Raw genomic sequence first — 20,513 nt, 5'->3', positions numbered from 1 at the left:
CATTTCATGTAGTCCTTACCAATCCCCAACAAATAAAACTTAATTTCAGGATCATGAGACTCAGTATTATTCACATTTATCCCTCAGCAAGGCGTCTAGTGAGTCCCGAAAGCAAGATGTCTATGGAATTCCAGATCTGTGCTGACACATGCACCCTGGGTTTTCACCTGCTCTCCTGTTAGAGTCTCTTGACTCTAACACACCTGAGCCATCCCACAGAGGGCTGGACAGGTGAGTCTCTGGCCAAAAAAGTGGCACACACACAATATAATAGAATTATAGTGTAAACATAACAGCCCCCCAGCTGTCTGTCTAGCTGTCCACGTGGTTAGGAAACGGTACTCAGTACACTACAAGAACACAAGTGTATTCACACCTGGAGAGACGTGGGGAACTTTCAGGAAAACTTAGATAGCTATCCTGGTATGATGTGTACAATACTGGCAGGTTACAAGAAAATGAGAAATCAAACATTGCCATCACTGCAAACACGAGCTTTGAAAGTCTATTGAAAGTCTATTGATTGAATTATTTTCTCTTTCTTTCTTTTTGGTCCACCCATGTGACACAGTAGCGGCAGTCTGTAGTTAGCGGCTAAACTGCTCAAATGTTCCCCAGGGAGAAAGTGAGCAGCCCTTGGCCTTGTTCAAGAACAAAGTGGCCACCAGACAAAAGCCTGAAAACACATGCGCACCAAAAAGGAACGGAAGTCCAATGTAACACGTACTAATAAGAAACAGAAGGATTCACACACGTGTGTTCAGATAAAACCAGGATTTTTTTTGTCAAAAGTTGTCAAACACCTGACCTAGTTATCGTCCTCCCCGGTAGGTACATGGCAGAGCTGGAATTCAAACCTGACTACCATATTTAGGACATGCTGCCACACTGCTTATCAGTGCCTTAATATGTGGGCAGTCTAGAGTCGATACGCACCTATAAAATTAAAAAATACCCAAAGCCTGGTCTGTCAGCACCAGGGGACTGCACACACCAGCTGGAAATGCCCTAATAAACAGACTCTGGCAGCTTGGCGATGAAAAAAGCAGGACATGCAAAAGGAAATATTTCCTGGTATACTCAGCCCTGAGTGACAAAGGCCTGCACAAACTACACCAACAGATTTTCATTAAAAAATGTTTCAGCACTTCCTAGTTCACACGTGTCTGTTAAACACACACAAACATTTTCCCACGTCTCTGCAAATGCTCCGGCTTTGAGCGCTTTGTTTTGTTCTCCGCTGGCCAAGGTAACAACAGGGAATAAAGCCAAATCTGTATGGATGCCAATTGTGTTGGTTCTCTCCGCATACCTCCTGAACACTCTGAGCTTTGCCTGAGGACAGAGGTTGTCAGCTATGCTGACTAGAGCCAACATGTTGCACTTCTGAAAGGTTTCTTGCAAGCCTACGTTGTCTTTTTGCATAGGTACATTAGCAGTTGGCTTAGATGAAGGTCAGATAGTTTAATCACATGCTGCCACACACTTCTGTCAGGTACCTGTAATCAAGAGCGTGGCCTCAGCTGGTTTAAGTTGAATTCTGTGTGCTTTTGAAATTGTAATATTATAACTGCTTCTTTTTTTTTTGGTTTAACGGACATGCTTTGATGTGAATTCAGCACAAAGCGAACAGCAAGCATCAAAGTGTTGTCTGTGAGAAGCTTTGCAGGAAGAAGGCTAGGTCGCACCCTTGTGGTGTGTGCTTTCTGAAACAGCTCTTTGTCTTTTGGGGAACTCTGTGCTCTGCATGTTCCCATCTGCAGCCAGCCGGTCACGCTACTGGAATGCACTTACTGTGAGTTTGACAAATGACAGAGCCATGTGGAGGCTTATCAGAGACTTACCCACACTGAGTGTCTCACTCATGAGTACCTGTCAGGTAGCCGGGGCGGGGTAATAGCACTTTTAGTTACAGACCAAATCAAAAAACACTGGGCTGACTGTCTGGTGCCAGATAAGGCTTGGCCTTAAACAGAATTACTGTAATGGGTTGAAAATCAGAGGATCAGAGACTGCCGTTAAATGCAGAAATGGACCTGCAGTTGCGTTTCTCCCTCAAACTGAGGGCGAAGGCTAATCTTTTCCACTTGGCCACTGTGGTATCGCACAGTTATGCAATCGCATTAAAACACTGCAGCTGCAAACAGACTGAACTGCTTTGTGAAGGGAAGGTTAGCAAGGAAAACGTTCCTAGTCTGCTGACATGCAGACTTTGGCATGCCTGGTTTTGATGATTTAGCTCTTTATATGCCAATATTTAGCACAATGTTCTTCATGAGAGTTACACAGTAAAAAAAAATCACAAATTCACAAACAATACAAGCTATGTAGAAAAAAATTCACAAAGTATACAAGCTACATAGAAAGAGTTCACAAAATACACAAGCTACATAGAATGTCTGGTTTCTTCAGAACACTGACTTTTCAGTATAGGAAGATAATGCTTGCGTTTGTTGTTGTCGATGTTCAGTGTTTCTATCTGCAACATACCTCAACGAGATCCACAGCAAGACTCAGCTCGATTGCAACATGTGGTGCAATCCAGCATCAAAGGCCAAGAACAGATCAAGTGCAGGTTACATTATAATACAGTCAAACCATAATCGGTGTCATATCGCGATAAAACATGCCTCAATGTATTGTCCAGCATGTTGTAATTAGTGCTGAGATTTTGTGCAGCATGGTCACATTTGCTAATATGTCCAAATGCGGTTTCCTTGACCCAGATTAGAATTAACAGGATTTTTAATGGCAATCTCCTGGGATTTTGCAGTTTACTCAGTGCATTAAAATGACAGTGACTGTAACGGTGGACGGTTTTCTTACGTGCAGTAGTGTACAAATGCCAGCACAGTCCTGCTAGTACTCTGCTCAGCTATGTAGAGGCCTCATCTGTCATATTAACCTTGAATTAACACAGAGGAAGTAGTGATGGTGTCTGAGAAGTGTGGCCTTCTGGGTAATTCAACTGCGTTAATGCTCCACCTTTAGCTACCTGGACAACAAACATCATAACTTGTATTAGTCACTAGATTCATCTCTATTATCAGAGCACATCTAGGTTCAACACATGGTTCAACATGACAAACAATCAGAGCAAACAGATTCACTAGGTTTGGTGTGTGTGTGTGTGTCCGTGCGCCAGAATCTTACAGGTTCAGGGGTTGTCTTATTTTCCTTGGCCAGAACTGTCTTTGCTCTGTCAACCACACCTGCTTTAGGAGGTGTGGAGCATCTCAGGGGTGAGTGTGTGCTACATGTTACCAGACCTCTGGTTCTCCCAGGTCACATCATCAACCGTTCAGTTCAAACAACCCAACGTGTCCCCTGAGCCAAAGTTATTTCATTAATTGCTTGTATTTAAATCTTGAGATCCGAAAAGTATTTGGAGTAACAAAATATTACCAAAATCTTTTAGTCATATTATTTTCTACTAATTGTTGTCTACTTTCTATTAGTTCATTAACAATTACACAAATATTCAACAAAATCTTTTGAAGTTTTTCTTTTTCTTTCTTTCATTAAAGGACATAAAGGAAAAGAAAAAAGAAATGTGTTCATGACCTTGAAGAGGTTTGTTGATCTGCTGCTAATCCAGCTCAATGCTTGAGTTTTATTGTTTTACAGAACCTTAATACCTCAGGATTTAAATGAGCATATGAAATCTAGATAGAGTAGATCGGCTTGAGCACTTTAATAGAATTAATGCAATAAAACCAGTAACATGGTTACAATGTCTTAACTTGTAAGGACCTGTCTTCAATTGGGTAAGATTCATTTTGTGTGTGTAATGATAAATTCTGTAATAAATCCTCTTTGAAAATTCTAAGGAAGCGCTCTGACAAACGTGTGCTAACTTTACCAGGTAAGAACGAACAGGTCAGAACACTGAAAAGCATTTAAGTTGTCAGAGAGGTCTCGGAGAAATGTCCGTCATCTCCAGACCAGTTAAGCTACTCCACAAATGCGTCAGCCTTTTGTCAGTGAAAGGGTAGATGAGGAGGAAAGGTAATGTTTGCCAAAACATTTCAGCCATTAAAATAACAATATGGTACTTTTTTCTCGAAATAATGAAATGACCTGGTTATTGTTTTCAGAATAACGCCACTGGAATGTTTTAAACCTTTAACAATAAGGGTGAGTCATAACAAACAGTAAAAGTGGTGGATTAAAACGCAGCACACTTAAAGTGACAATGTACGCATCTTTGCGGAAGGTTCTGGTACGCTGAGGTCGAGTATTTTTCTGTTTGGTGTTTTGTAGGCTACGTAATGGTTCCTTGGCACTGCAGTCCGGATTTGCACCGGTCGGTTTTGTCTGTATCTTCTTTCTGATGTCATCTGTGTGTGCATCTCTCTGTCTGTTTACTTTGTGAAGACTCGTGTGTTTACCTGCATTATTGGGCTGTGTTTGTGTCTCCTGGTTTTGCTGTAGTATTTCATTACATTAGAATGTCTTTTGGACCGTGAGGCTGATGGCTTTTACTATACGGGGCAGTGGTGTCTCAGTGGTGAAGGTACTGGATTAGTAATCAGAGGGTTGGTGGCTCTGTGGTGAAGGTACTGGACTAGTAATCAGAGGGTTGCCAGTTCAAGTCCCACCACTGCCAAGTTGCCGCTGTTGGGCCACTAAACAAGACCTTTAACCCTCAAGTTGTGTTCAGTCAGAACTGTAAGTTGCTTTGCATAAAAGTGTCAGATAAATGCCATAAAATGTATACAAGACTACACTTGATGCTTTCTTGTGGCTGCCATGATGATCACCTGTGCACTGTACCATATACACCTGCCACTCCATTCAGACCTTGGGTTTACACTTGGCATTCATCTAATGGGATTCCTTTCACTAGGTTTCTGATAGGTTCCTATTTTATAAATGAACAGTGGCACACCTTACACGTTATCATGCACAGTTTCCAAACACCCTCTGCACATCTTGGGTCAGTTTCTGACCACAGAACCACTGCTGTGTGGACATCGTTTCGAGGGCAGACTTATCTTCACCATAGCATTAACATTACTATGGTAATTATAGTAACAGCATGGTTGTGGGTGTTGAGGTGACACAGGTTTATCAGGTGTGATGCTTTTAAGTACTTTAATACATATCACCACTAGCTGCCGTCCTAGTCAGAACGTGGCCACGGAGAAAGGCTAAATTGATTGAGCTAGGACAAATCATCATGGCAACGATGGCAATTCTCAACACAGCATCAGATTATCAGAGATCGCAGTGTTGCTTCTTACATGGAAGCAAAAGATGCTGAACGTTATACTAACATTTCATTGGTTTATTTATGTATTTATTGCAAAGGTGTAGGTTCTATTGAGGTGGGATTAATGAGGTATTCTGTTACGCTGTAACTTCACACTGAGCATACTTAAGAGTTCATATAAAATGGTGTTGTTGATACTGGCCAGGTGCTGTAGCAGTCTGTTATTTATGTAGGTCTGCTCTGTACCTAGTAAGTAGCAGTTGTCGAGATTTAGTTGAGTCCAAGTTCAAGTTCAAGTTTGGTTTATTCGTCACATACATAGTCATACACAGTATAACTCGCAGTGAAATGGTGGAGAGTGCTCTGTCCAAACTGAGGAAAAGAAAACAGGGGTGCATAGAGAAATATAGATATTCTCTATATGTGAAATATATATATGCAAAGATAAATATATATATTCTATGTTGAGGCAGTTTAATGAAGCATTTTTGTTTATTAAAATGTCAGTTTTCTCAGTTTCCAAAACCGACGCAATGCAGAAAGTCTTTTGTTATAGTGCTGAATAATGAAACCTTTATCCAGAACTTCATCATCCGTTCACAATATCAGCCCAGTGCAGAGGGACTGAGAACTCAGCAAGGCACACTGGGAGGCCAAACCGGTTCTGAATCTGCCACTGTGGCCCTAGGCAAAAGATAAAACAAAAAAAACCCCCAACTGCTTTTTAAATAAACATGGTCTGTAATATTGTGTGATGACATGCCTTGTGAAAGACAGGAAGTGTGTGGTGTTTTGTTCTTATAGTGAAACAAGGAGTCATGAGGTGGAGTGTGTTAGCTCATCTGCTCACAGTTATAATGCCATTCGTAAATGTTACCATGTGCACTGGTGTGTGTGAATGTGCAGGTTAGTCTGTTACAAACAAAGAAATGAACACCTTTCTTTTTTTTCTTTTTTTTTTTTTGATAAACCTGTTACCTGTCCATAAAAACAACAACAAAAAAACCCATCCAGACCAATGCTCGGAAAAATGGCCTTGTGTGTACCAATGAACTCTCCAGGGCTTTGTGATGTATGTCGGCACGGCTTTGACAGGCTGAAGATCCTGTTGTGTCTGTAGGACCTGTCCTGCGTGTCTCTGCTCCTGTCAGGCTATGGAAACATCCTGCCAGCTCCATTTGACTAATCAGGAAACATGTTTTTAGCGCAGGGACCTTTGAAGCAGGGAAATGCAGGTGTTTGGGGTCTAAACAGACATGCCTGGGCTTGTTGGTGTTGCCTTTCTCACAGGTGGCAAATGTGGAGCATGTGAATGGCAATTAATGAAGAAGCTCAGTAAGGTAGTGCGCCTCTGTGTGACTGAGCCGTGTTTGAGCCGTGTTTGAGACGCGTTTGAGCCGTGTTTGAGACGCGTTTGATACGTGTTTGAGACGTGTTTGTAACGATCAGGCTCTTATTTTCAGTTTAAAGTCAGACCTGATCAACAAACAGCAGTTAAAATATAAACAGGCCTCAAATATAAAACCACCTCAAAGCAAATAAATTCATTATGTATTTGACTTATTAAAGTCATCTGGAAACTATTCAAAATATTAAGGCTTCAGGGTGAGAATGCAACAGTTCAATGTGACAATGAAAATACGCAATGTGGTTAGTTTGCATAAATACTTGGACAGTCCAGTGAACTTCTAGAGAAACATGCACAGTAGTGTGTTATTCTCACCTGTTTGAGGCCGGTCTGGTTCGGCCACACTAATGAACCCTGTCAAAGCGGAATGTGCTAATTAAATAATCCTGATAGCATGCAGTAATCATCTGAACTCATTTTTAAAATCTCTGGTGACAACCACATGGTTCAGGACCAGACTTTGTTTTTAGCTTCGGGTGTTTGTGTGCACTGTCATCCAGTAAATCGCTATAAACACTGAATTATCTCACAAATAGACAAATAGAAATGAATAGTTGTGGGAAAGTATTCATAACCTGACCAATGACACACATTAGGGCAGATCTGGGCCGGAGCTCAATGACAATAGTTTGGTCAACTATATCAACTAAATTCAAAGGTATTTATGATAATCTACTGTATATTACAGTGTACATTCACTACAATTACACACATTAGGTCATATAGGGGAAGTGATGAGACTGACATTTGTCTTTGTTTTGATTTCTCTGCTCTGACTGATGTCCTGAGGGCTGTGTGGTGTGTTGGATGGGACAGGAGATGCTCTCCGGGGAACACTCCATTGCTGGGATCAGGCTCCAATGCTCCAGGCTACTGCTGTGTTTTCACACAAATTCTCCTCCACTTTTTTAACTTAACAAACCCTCTTTGTAGTGTTGCCTTGTCTTTTCTCTGCCAGACCAAAGTGGACTGCACTGGGTCCTTGTTTGGACAGTGAAATGACCTGTGTTGACCTGTGTTGCTCGTGTTTTCCTGAGATATGGGAATTTACACAGACAATCTGCAAATCAATCGTCCCCAAATCAATCAACTTTCACTTTCAATGATATAAATGTGACAGTATTTATGCCTTTACATTGCTTATTAGGACTATGCACACACACACACACACACACACACACACACACACACACACACACACTGTCTCAGCTGAAGAGTTGCACGTATGGACAGTGACATTCCCACCACTCATACATATTGGTTACAGTAAAGGAGATGTGTGGAGCTGGCATATCCAGACCAGCAGATCCTAAAACAACTCCATCTGAGAACATCTCTGCAGGTTAGGACACACTCCCTACCATCGTGGGAAGCCTGTGAAACAAAGACTCTCTTGTTGCACATTTACAGTAAGTCAGGCTTTCTGTTTCCTAGACTATCTGTAGGTGAGCATTTTATTGGTCCTTTACAGTGGTAAATACCTTAAAGATACAATAAATTCTTCTTTTTTTTAACATTTAGGTTTTGGAAATGTCAGAGTTCCCTGACAGTGATAGGCGGCAGTAAGGTTGATGTGTTGTGAAGCTTTATATTTGTATTTATCTTAACATTGGAGGTTGGCTCCATTTCAGGTCACATGACACAGCATGTGCCTGACCGCCAGCAAGCCAGCAGTGTATAGCAAACTAATCTAAAAATACTTGTTGCACTTTTAAAAAATTCCCAGTTTGTTTTTGTTTTTTTTGCAACAGTGGTCTCAAAAAAATTCCATATTGTTATGTCAGTCTGTGCTTAGAGCAGGTTCTGCCCTCTCCACGGCTTCTCGTGTGAGTACTGCAGTAATGTATACTTCTGAGTACTAACAATGTTCTTATTGTTTATACCAGGTACACTGCTCAGGATAACTGTGGGGGGCGTTAGTGCACGTCTTGGGGTGGGTGTATGGGTGTAGTTCTGTTCCAGACTAGGACTTTGAGTTATTTGGTAAGCGTGTGATAAAAGATGTTTAGGACAGAGGTGTTTCATCAGCTGTGCAAGCAAAGTGTAACAATTTCAAGTTGTATATAACAATTTCAACGCTGTATCGAAAAAAGGAAAACAGTGGAAAGTTTTTTAAAAACTGGTCTTTTTTGATATCTCCTTGGTCTCTCTTGAGGGTCTCGTGTTTTGTGTAAGGTTTATATCAGACAATTCAGGATTTTACACTGTTTTAGCTCAGCCTCATTGTTTTATAAATCACATTTTCACACATGGTTATGCTATTTTGAACGGAGATGCTATTGTTGTCCTCATTTTTCCTGAGCCAAACCGTTCGGTGTAGTATATAATGGGACCTCTGTCAAATGTGATTATGTGAAATATGGAAAATCGGGTGTTGACCTCAAAATCTAAAATGTGTCAGACTTTAAACGTTACTGTGACCTTTCTAAGGTCACCTGCACGTGGTCACGCTGATGCGTGTGCGCGTGAAACTGCCGCCTGCACAATTGTCATGTGCCTTATGGTTTCCCCGAGGTGCACAAAGACGGAAGACATGACAGGAGAGCATGTGCATATCTTCCCAAACCATGCTCAAAAACCCACAACACTGCCAAAGAAAACAGCTTGAAACAGCGCTTGTGTTCCAGTTGTGTTTCTGGCAACCGCACTGCTCCAAAATAAGGATAACGGAATGAAAAAGCTTGTGCTCCACTGCTCTAAGTTACTGCTCACAGGTGCATGAGTGGGAACATATTTATGCGTGTGCACGTTCATGTTTGTATGTTAAAGTGAGCAAAGGGTTAACAAAGTGGTCAGTACAAGAGTGATAAAAGTAGAATAGCAGAAATAGCCTCTGTGTACTTATATGCGTGTGTTTATTTCTTTAACTGTAAATGGTATGTAGTAGCGTTTGTGTCGTTATATTTAGTGAATTTTGATATTCTATCTAGATAGCAAGACTCTAGATCACATTTTGATTAATAATGCCAGCATGCAGGTACTACTGCACAGAGTATTATGACCAAGTCCGTTGGATGTCTGGGTAGTCTAAGCGGTTTGGTAACATGTTGTCAGTGCCAGAGCCTGGTTCTCTGTCCACTAGCTGATTTGAAATGTTCCTCAAGCATTTGATGGCTTCTGGTCTGCAGGAGTAGTCAACCGCATGGAAGCCAGAATCTTAAATAAACAAAAGCCTGTGTGTTCGCCAATGCCGTGGTGAGGTCCCACCAGGTCTTAGTGGGGATTGGTTGTGCTTGCATGTGCCTGCTAGCTTTATGGGGTGAGTCATGGTTGGAAAAGCCTTAGTCATAGCCTGGACTCCTTCCAGCCCTTGTTTCACAACTCTGCTTACTTCGCATCTTACCCGTGTGTGTGTGTGTGTGTGTGTGTGTGTGTGTGTGTGTGTGCGCGCGCTTATAAACCGGCATCAGCAGTTATCCATGTTTGACTGTATCTGTAGTTATACAGACAAAAGCAGGCTCTATGTGCGTGTGTGGGTGTGTTCTATCATTAAGACCATCCTATTTTATTTACTAATCCAAATCTGTGAATAACACTCAGATATGCGTGTGGATAGAAAGAACAGCGAAATGTTCTTACAGCTTTGCCCTGTGTATTACTGCTTCACCTGGTCTTTTGTTTATGTTCTGTGTCCTGATTGAAACCTGTCAGAGATTACCATGTAATCGAGGGGTAACCGGGTGGTTATGGGAGGGCCGTCTTATGTTGTTCAGCATTTATACTGTTTTGTCCATTTCAGCATCTGAGGAGTCATGTAGTCATTTAGGAGGAACATGGACAGCTTTTAAAGAAGTTCTGTTACCTACATCTGTAATTCACAGAGTGGGATGATAAAAACAGAGACTCCTTCAAAGGGAATCACGAGAGCTTTTAAAGAAGTTCTGTTACTTACACTTGTAATTCACAGAGTGCTGAGAGTAGCTTTTCTGTTTTGTCTGCCATTTGGCAAGAAACTATTTCGGTACCAGACCACTGTGGCATGGCACTGAGTGACTGAGCCATGTTTGTGCTGTGTTTGAGTCAGAGAGAGTGTGCTAAGGTAGATTAATAAAGTTTGAGCCGTGTTTGAGTCAAAGAGAGTGTGCATGGTACAGGACACTAATAAAGAGTTTTTTAAAGATCATGCTTTTATTTTCAGTTTAAAGTGAGACTTGATCAAAAACAGCAGTTGAAATTCGACAGTAGTTTATGTTACACCCCTGTCATTATCTAACCACTTTCCCAGTTCAAAGGATGTATTTACTTACCAGAGTGGCTTGTTTCCTAATTTAACACTGGTGGTTTTAGAGAGCTGAACACAAGCTTTTAAACACAAGCTTTTGAACACAGCAACATAAACACAGGAAAACGTTTCCCATGAGGGGTGAGGGTCTAGGCTATAATTGAACTAATTGAATTTAATTCAACATGTGCTGCCATCAAATGATTCTAACAGAGAATGCCGTTGGAGTTCCTTTAAGTTCCTTTAAGGTATCCGAATGATGGAATGAGAGGTTTAAATTGCTACTGCTGGTGGGATGTATGGCGCCTATTCGGTGTTTCACTGCTAGACAGGTTGACAAGCCATTGCCTGTATATGATCCAAAACAGGAAAAAGTTCAAAGTGAAACTGCACCCCCCCAAAAAAGTTGAAATTATCTTGAGTCACCTTATGCAGTAAAGTTTTTCATGAGTTAGAACATGCTTAACTCTAAGACTAGAAACGCATCTCTGAAGAGATTCATTGGCTTCAAGGACCAAACACACAAACATGTCATTTAAGTAATTACGTGCCGACTGAAGTATTGACTTGTCTTGACATTTAATTTGGGGGCATCTTATTCCAATATTTTGCTGCGATAACACATTCTATGGTTTTCGGTGTTGCAGCTTGCATTAAACGCACGTGATGACTTGTTCTTTTTGCCAGACTTGGACAGCCTGATGAGGGCTTTTCAGCTCTAACGCACAGCTCGGCTTACCTAAAGCCCCGTGCTCTCAGCAAACTCTGTCGGATTTTAGTTAGAGTTTTTATTTCTCGTTTTGTTATAGTGTCTGTGGTCTCGGATGGAGGGTCGGCGTACGACCGTATAAATTCAACCAAAATATTCCTAAGAGGCCCTGGTAGCTCTTTACAGGAAAACAGTTGTATTACCTAGCAATAATACATAGCAATAATATGTATTTTCAACAAAGGGATTTTCATGTACACTCTTGTGATTCTGCTAATTCAGAGTTAGGATTAAACTGCTATAAAGAAATTCCTAGAGTGGAAGTCATCAGGAATTAGGCACTGTTCCAGTCCAAAGGATTGATTCAACCTACGCAGCCAAACAGTCAGAGGAGCATGACATCGAAACGCCTCAGTAAACTTCCACAGAGAACAGCAGTGCTTTACACATCAACAAGCTTCCAGTGCCCTCTACTGAGCATGGCTTTCAATTGACGAATGGTTATGTAAGGCGTCCTTTACAGTGATGGGAATGAGATCGAATGCAGTAAATAAAACAGTACAATAGAAGTGACATTTTAAACATACAAGCCATCAAATTTATTTTGCTCATTGTTGAATGTTGTTTTAAAATGTAAAATGTGTGACAGCTTTCCTTAGAAAATTTCTGAAACACCTGTGACACACCTTTAAAGAAGGAATGTCAAATATCATCATTTCAAACAATATGAATCATTAAGCTAAAATAAAAGTGTAAGGTTCATGTCAATCACAGGCTAAAAGAAGGTACAATGTGTTCAGTTCACAGTGGCAGTCACTTAAAATATTAACTTGATATAGACCTTATTAAGCATTTGTTATTGGTGACTGGTGGTAGCCTAAGCAACCCACATTACTCCAGCTGCTTTTAAAACAGGTTTCCATATCCATCCAGGTGTTTAACACGGGTACTAGGGTGAGAAAAGGTTAGCCGAATGCATCTCGCGCTTCTGTGAGGGCTGTCACCTGCAATTCCAGGTCTTAGTTAGTGTTCACACCTGATATTGCTGATGCCCTGTGCTCATGCCCTGTCCTGCTCACAGGAGCTTCGACCAGCTGAGCATCCAAACGGAGGACAACATGATTCTTCCGTCCGAGGCGACGTCTGTGATCAGCCTGGATCTGAGCAGCTCTACCCCAACCTCCCCTTCCCAGAGACACAAGAAGGTACGCTGTGCTCAGCCAGGCCCAACACGCCTTCTCCAACTGCTGGTCCAAACTTGAGTCCAAGGAAAGAGACAAGAACACAGATCCGTGTGGAGAGAGAGGGCGATTCAGTGGTGTAGCTTCTTCAACGGATGTGGCTTATTAAAATGTGTCTTAACGCCACAGAAACTGCTGCATATCCCCTTACCAGTAGACACCATCAACAGTCTAGCAGTGTCATGTAGCGCTTAACATTTTGATCAGTGATAGTGAATGACTTTAGTGATGATGTGTGGCATTTGACTTTTGGTTAGCACCAAGTAGGCTAAAACTTATACCGTATCCATGTTTCCTGACCCTGACGCTCTCCACCTTGCTGGGTTTAGGTTTGGGGAGTGAAGTAAACTTGGCAGGAGCAGGTCTAGGCTCTATGGCTGTGGACCAGGGCAGGACATATCCAGGAGAGCTTTTACAGAGTCGAAGGTTTCTTTGCTTCAACTCGTACAACTAGTACAGCAGTTCAGTTTTACCAGCTTGTCAAAGCTATTATCCCCTCCTGATATGTGTGTGATTATAATACATTGCTGTAAGGTACAAGGCCTTGCAATTCTTGTGGTTTGTGCGTGTTATTATGTTCCATCTTGAAAAGGAAAGCTGTCTCTCATCTTGGCAAAGTCTGAATATTTTAAAGAATACCTGTAAACACCACGAGTTGTTTTAACAGCACTGAAATAATTCTTTTACAAGGACGATTAAACGCAAATGCACTTTTCTCCTGAAATGTTGCTGTGTGGAGGTGTGGCATCGCTCCCATCCTCTGAGGAACCATTGGTGTTGGCAACAGCATAAACTGTCCACACGGAGGCGATGTTGTCCCGTAGGCCTGCTCGTGATAATGCGCTGCAGAGGCTATAAAGCTGGCATGTGACCTTTTCTTTTCTGAAACAAAACCTTCAACAATGGCGATGTAGTTAACACCACCCCCCCCAGCCTGCCCTGCAAGGAAGTAACTGTGGTAACACTGACTGTGGCAACAGTGACCATGGCAACGCGGCAGAAAAAAGGGCCAACCGGTTTTGTTTTGCCCGAGGCTGGGGCTGTGGCCTTCTCTGTGGGCATCTGATTGACACAAACTCAGATTACAGAGCGAACACAGTCTGCTCCAGGCAGCACAGCAAACCCATTACGCCTCTGTGTAATCTGGCTGCAGTCCGAAAACTAAACCATACTGCCATTTTTCCAGGTTAAATTTAGCCTCTTTGACTAAATTATGCTGTCACAGGGAAATTCCTATAACTTCACATTTTAGGGCTGGAACAGCAGTAATCAAGCCTAGAAGTCAATTAGATGTTCATATTGTTGTTTTATTTAATGTATGTAAGTATTAAGGGTGGTTTTATGAGTGGTCAATAATCTAGACAGAAAGACTTACATGGAGACACTAAACATCCCAGCAGCTCCTCTGGTGTGGAAATATAGCATGTGCTGAGGAACAGCCTGATAAATGAGTGTGTGCGTGTCTGTGTGTGTGCGTCTGTGTGTGTGTGTGTGTGTGTGTGTGTGTGTGTGTGTGTGTGTGTGTGTGTGTGTGTGTGTATGTATGTGTGTGTGTGTCTGTGTGTGTGTATGTGTGTGTGTGTCTGTGTGTGTGTATGTGTGTGTGTGTGTGTGTGTGTGTTTTATGGTGTTTCTAATGTGACAGGAATGTCTGAACATAAACCCGTAGCTTCCTGACTCCTCCAAGAGCACATGCAGACCAGTGAAGGTTCCTAACATGCTGTGTGTTTGTAACCTGCACACGCCCGAAGGACACACCACTGACAGGTCTGAAGGGACGTTAGCGACACAGTTTTGGACAACTATAGAGGCTCTGTGGGCAACTCCAGAGTGTTCTGCATTGACAGCGTTAAAGCCAAGTATACAAGGACAGAAAATAACAAACACAGCATGATAAACCAGTAATTAACAGTCCAACTTCTCTTGAGCTTTGGAGCTGCTTCGGTACCGTCCTACAGAGCAGTTCTTCACGATTTCTAGAGAGAAACCAGACTATTCTTCTAGAATAACAGACCCACTATTGTGTTAAATACTTTGAATCAGGGCCTGAGGGTTGCAAACTCCCTTAAAAGACAATTCCATGCATATGTAGAGAAAAGAACAAGTGAGTCAACAGTCTTACATGTGTACTCATGACAGCAGATGAGATGTGTTTTCATTAGCAACCAGTCAATAAACGGTGCTAACGGACAGTGTCGCTTGGTGGTTGTTCAGGGACATTTTAATGATGTTTAGCTTCTGTGGTCACTTTTTAAGTTTTTTTAAAGCGTGTATTCTGTTGAGGCGTCTCTTCAGTCCTGGGTGACTTTCAATTCTCAATCCAAGTTCATCTTTGTGTTACTAAGGCAACCTTTCAGTGTTTATACATATACTATCAGAGTATTTGTCACTTTACACGTGATACAAAATTAGGCGCCACTTTTAACTTTCAATTCCTTTCTTCTTTTATTTTCTTCCCGAGTCAATGTAAATCTTTGCATTGAATTCAGTTCCCTCAAACTGCCAGTGGAGGGCATCAGACTGGCATCTTTAATGAGTAACAGCTTCCTCGCCTGTTTGACGTCACTGGCCCTGGCTGTAGTTACTGTGTTTTTCACAGTTGGATTAGTGGTACTGGAATATCCAGTGATCATAAAAGACCATATGATTATAGATTATTTGATCTTATTTTGCATTCTTACGGAGAAGACCCAGGGGCAGAGCCAAAATCACAGTAGACAGTTATTCATCACGAACGCCACTAAACTGAGAGCTTTTTACATGTCTAGGACCCTTGAAGGTTTTGCTCAGGTGTTATACACCTGGAAGTGTCACTGTTGCCTTTCCACACATCTAGGGCCCTGGACTAATAGCCACGGGTCACTGGACAGGTGAACGTGATCACCGAAGCCTGGGAAGGCGTCCCGAACAGCCCTGTGAACACTGCGGCACACAGGCTGCAGACATGCTCAAATTCAGCTTGGCAGAAACTCGTACTGATCCTAACACACAGTGATGCAGTGCCAGCCACTAACTTCAAATACACGTCTGAACCAGTCGGTTGAACATATTTGAGAACAGAACTTACAATCACACTCCTCTAACAAACACACTCCTCTAACAAACAGGCTGTGCCGATGTCAGATAGTATGAATGACAAAGTTAAACAGACTTAATGTAAAGGAAACTAAAATGCTGACTATGAATACTGGTTGGAAATGAGAAAAGGGAAAAAAGACTTATTAATGTGGTGATTAAATGCAATTAAAAGTGAGTAATCACTGATGTATTACGGAATCCTCCCACATTTGAGCCTGTCTGAGAAGTCAGTGAGCTACTACTCTGTGTACATTGGTAGTAGTGACTGACTCTAAGGCGCTACAGTCGACCCCCCCGACCCCCCCCATCTAGTGAGGTCACGTCGCTGTATCGAGTCCTTGGGTGTCTGGTAAGTGAGGTCATCAACTATCCAGTTACAGGTGTGCATAGCAAAAAAGCAAACAAACAAGCAAACAAACTTGCAGTATTTGTCTTGTGTTTCACCTAAAAAGGTGCGCTGTTCTTTACCTGTCTAGCCTTTCTAGTTGTTCCGGAGGCGGGATGCAGTATATCACACGCAAAGGAGTCCTATTGCAATCAGATCGGTCTCCTGATCGGTTGGAAACGTATCTGTCTGATTAATGTGTGCTGGCAGCACGCAAATAATAGGAAAAGTTGCATTAATATGGCAACCAGTCATAATGTTTTATAACTGTCAGTTTATGGCAATAACTAGTTTTCCACGAAGGAATTTTGTGTCCCCTGTGTAATAAACTGAGGTTAATGTTCCAGATACTAGCTCTACACGACATGTCTTTGTTTATCCATTTGAAATCACGTTTAAATCATGTTTAACGCACCGGCGCGGTGTCACGCACCCGACAGGCAGCAGGGTGTGGTCGCTCCCAGGCGCAGCTGATTCACCGGGGAGCTGTTTGCCTTGTCCGTCGGTTAGGCGGTAGCACGACAGCGGTGTGGCACTTACCTGCCCGTGAGCGAGCAGGGCAGCGTGTACCTTCGACTCGAGCAGACCGACCCAGCCTTTAGACTGTCCGCGGCCTACAGTTTAGTCACCTTGTAAACCGAGTTGTGTGTTTTTTCGTTTGCTTGTCTTTGTGTTTGGTTTCGGTTGCGCAATATTAAGGACGGCTCATGGTTTTATGGTCTCGCTCAGTGGGTTTGACCAAGTTCCGCTGGGCTACAGGTGACATTCCAAGTCGCGGGACGCTGCGGACTTTGAAGAAATGGTGAGTGTCGTTGCGCTAGTGGCTCACTCTGCACTCCGATCCCCCACCTGGTGGGCTTCACCAGGGGTGTAGGGTGGTCTCTAGCTCGGGAAGGGGCGGGGAGAGGCGGGCCAAGCGCGCGACCCCTCGGTGCGGGCAGGCGAACGGATACGCGACACGCGCGGTAGAGACACACGGTCAATTATTCACGTGTCCAGCGGCGATCCGGTCGGCTGCGCGCGTAGACGCCGTCCCTCTTTTTGCAAACTTCACGTCGCTTAGTGGGATTAAAATGTATCAGACGGGCTGTGAGTTACGATGTTTATATTCTAATCAGTAACGAGATGGAAATATTTCGGTGTGATCTCTAAGGTCTCCGTGTTTGTTCGTCTAGTTTTGCAAAGCCCTTAAATACCTGCGGAAGAGTTGATCTGAGCCACAGAGCTGGTTACTAACAGAATTAGGCTATGAGAAAACTTTCTACAAGTGTTCGTCCTGTTTGGCTTTTAGGTTTATGGTGCATGTGAGGTTATTTACGCTCGTGTTACTAAAGTTCGGTTAACGGGTGTATAACTGGCAGGTTGCCAACCCTTATTTGTGTGAGGAACTGCGTTTTCATCGTAAGAGTTTGTTTACATTAACTTGGAAAACTTCACGTTCATTTCCACTATTTGTGTCATGCCTTCTTTCATATCTAATATAACACGTATACGTATTTTAACCTCATTTGTATATTTTCAATTCTATTCTTTTTCTTACTAAAGTGGTTATACGTATCCACCCCTCACATTTTCTCTGCAGTAGCTGTGTAACTTTTCTCTGTTCTCTTGTACCAGCTACAAATAAAGAAAAATCTTTTTAAGATTTAAGATTCTTTCGCAGTCACATTAGGGAAACTCAAAACAGAAGAATGTTTTCCCTTGAAAGTGAAGCTTTTACTGAACTAACTTAGTTTTTGCAGAGCATTTGATTGTGTCTTTGGCTGAAAGTTTAAGATGTCTTCGCTGAAATGTCAGCTTAAAGTTAAAGTTGTACAAACTTCCATGACTCGGTGGTATGGCAGCAGTTTGATACCAGGGAACATTTAAAAAACCGGCGTTGTTTCTCTTTCTTTTGTGCCGCAGAATTCGGAGAGCGTGCTGAACCGTGTTGCAACATTCTTCATAAGAAAACGAAAGAGTACAACCGATTCTGAAGAAACGAATGAAAATGTGCCCCAGGAGAACAAACCCTGCCAGCACCTGACACCTGCGAGCCGGACGGCGTTACCTGGTAGGTTGGACAGAGACGAGGTGTTTGATCCAGAGGTTGAACTCCAGAGGGGTCACAGTGCTGCCTCTCTCGTTGAGGACGGAGGAGACCTGCCGTTTGCTGACAGCGGCAGCAGCGGGCGAGGGAGCGTCAAGGAGCTGGTGGTGGTACGGCGGGTGAGCCGACTGGAGAACGGAGAGGACCTGGTGACCCGGCGGGAGTGTGGAGAGACCCCAGACAGCCAGCATCTGTTGGCCGAGGCCAGCAGGAAACTCCGGGTGTTCCTGGAAGAGACCAGCGTGACAGAGGCAGACGGCGAGGGCCTGATCACACAGACGACACTGAAATGTGCCGAGCTTCCCTTGAAGAGCAAGTCTGAACCCAATTCCCCATCCCCCAAAGGGGGGACGGAAATTAAAAGGAGTGTTTTAAATCCCGTCTTCGTGGGCAAAGGGAATTGCGCTGCCCTGACAGGGGTGACACTCTCTCAGTCCGGAAACGAGTCAAATTCAGAGAGCTCCTCGGAGCAGGGCGACGGCAACGTCATGGGGAGGAGGAATTCAAGTCGCCGGCGATCACGCAAGTGGAGCGATGGCTCTCGGGAGTTTGTCAGCCCCACCAAAGCCTCGCCCCCTGACCCCGAGGAGGTGTTCTCACCAACCTTGCCCTCACCTGTGCAGCTGCACAGAGCCGTGTGGGTGGAGACACACCTGGAGGAAGACAGCGAGAGCCCTGTGGACACCCCTCCTGCTCAGGGGACGCCAGTGCCAGGAAGCCAGAGCCCGTGCTTTCCCCAACCAGGACACGAAAGCACCGCTGCCCCCGTGTCTCGGCTAGCTACAGCCTCGGAGGTGAAACTTCCCGTTCCCAGCACTGGCGCTCCAGAGCCTGTGAGCTGCGAGGACGCTGAGCAAAAGGATCTCGTTTCGGTGGAGGTCAAAGCTGAGAAGCGCAAGAGCGTGAAGCTGTCCAAGCGCGAGAAGGTCTTCGCCAAGAAGGTGTGGGTCGACTCACCGGGTTCTTACAAGGAAGCAGAAACCGGACCGGGAACAAACTTGGATGTAGCAGTCCGGGTACAGCAGAAATCCGAAGTGAAAATGTGAGTCCATCTGTGATGTGTGTATTTCTCTTCTCTTCTTTGTGTGTGTGTGTGTTTGTGTGTGTGTGTTTGTGGGAATTCTTTTCTTCCCCTGTTCCTGTAGAATCCACAGTGTGCAATATGATCTCCAGTTTCCCATGAATTTATGTATAAGGCGAAAACAAAGAACCCCGCATCTTTTCATAGCTCACACGGCTGTGTGGAATACGCAGACTTAAAAGACAATTCAGAGCCAATCGTGTAACATGGTGTTCTCATTAGTGCGAACTGGATTTGAATTGTTTGGCAATTACTTAATTTATATTGATGCCTAATAAGTTTAGAAAGTCAGAAATGAATGAAAAACAATTACACTTTGGGCCTCATGCATCGAGTCTCTTGTTCAAACAATCTTTTTGACCTGTCCAGACCTGTGGTACTAGTCATACTATAGCTGCTTCCTGAAGAAGTCAGCAGTATGGACTAATGGACTGTGCCTGTTTCAATAGCTTGAAGAAATTTGAATTTTAACATATAACTTAATCTGTACCACTCTAAACCTAAATCGCGTTACGGTTATGCTGAGTGGCAGCAGTATTTGATTTAGTCTGTTCTGCCCGTTTATCTGATCTCCTCGGGCCCGATACGCTGTGATTGCACATGACCACACTTCCTACTGACTCTGTACACAGTGACGGATGAGTCTTTGTCTACGTCTTTTAACAGTTTGTGATGTTGATACTGACAGTCATGGTCACTTTTAACCAAGTTGGTGTTGTATGTTTTTGTTTGTTTTGTTTTCAAATCATGTTAAGCCATTTCCTTGTCGCTGTGGCGATACGGACCTTGAGTGATGCAGCCAGTTTATTGTCTCACATTCCTTGACCCCAGAGCGTTCTATTACCACCATTGATGTTGATACTGTGATCTGTTTTCTTGACCTCTCAAAGCAAGAAAGTCGCTCTTTTTAAGCTTTACCCATTTTTGTGACAGTTCCGTACCTCTACGGAGCATTTTTTAGGGTCATCAAACATGCTAGTTCTCGGCGTTGCCATGAATGGGCATATGCTTATAGGAGCAGACCTGTTTCTGAGAGTAATTTAAGACAAGTTGGTTTTGACTGTGAGGCCACCCCAGGCTAATGC

General features: G+C 43.2%; 1 protein-coding gene across 1 annotated transcript in view; it reads left to right on the top strand.

The window, feature by feature from the left end:
- Positions 1–20,513, top strand: part of crybg1a (crystallin beta-gamma domain containing 1a) — a 46,170-nt gene that overhangs the window by 4,426 nt on the left and 21,231 nt on the right. Inside the window, exons 2-3 of the mRNA XM_027028771.2 lie at positions 12,636–12,759; positions 18,164–19,389. Of these exons, the coding sequence (XP_026884572.2) occupies positions 12,636–12,759; positions 18,164–19,389 (1,350 nt within the window). The remainder of the gene's footprint in view (positions 1–12,635; positions 12,760–18,163; positions 19,390–20,513) is intronic.

The sequence above is a fragment of the Electrophorus electricus genome, chromosome 13 (assembly GCF_013358815.1).
Source record: "Electrophorus electricus isolate fEleEle1 chromosome 13, fEleEle1.pri, whole genome shotgun sequence".
Taxonomy (NCBI): Eukaryota; Metazoa; Chordata; class Actinopteri; order Gymnotiformes; family Gymnotidae; genus Electrophorus; species Electrophorus electricus.
Note: the sequence above shows the minus strand (reverse complement) of the source record. Positions and strands in the feature narration are given on the sequence as shown.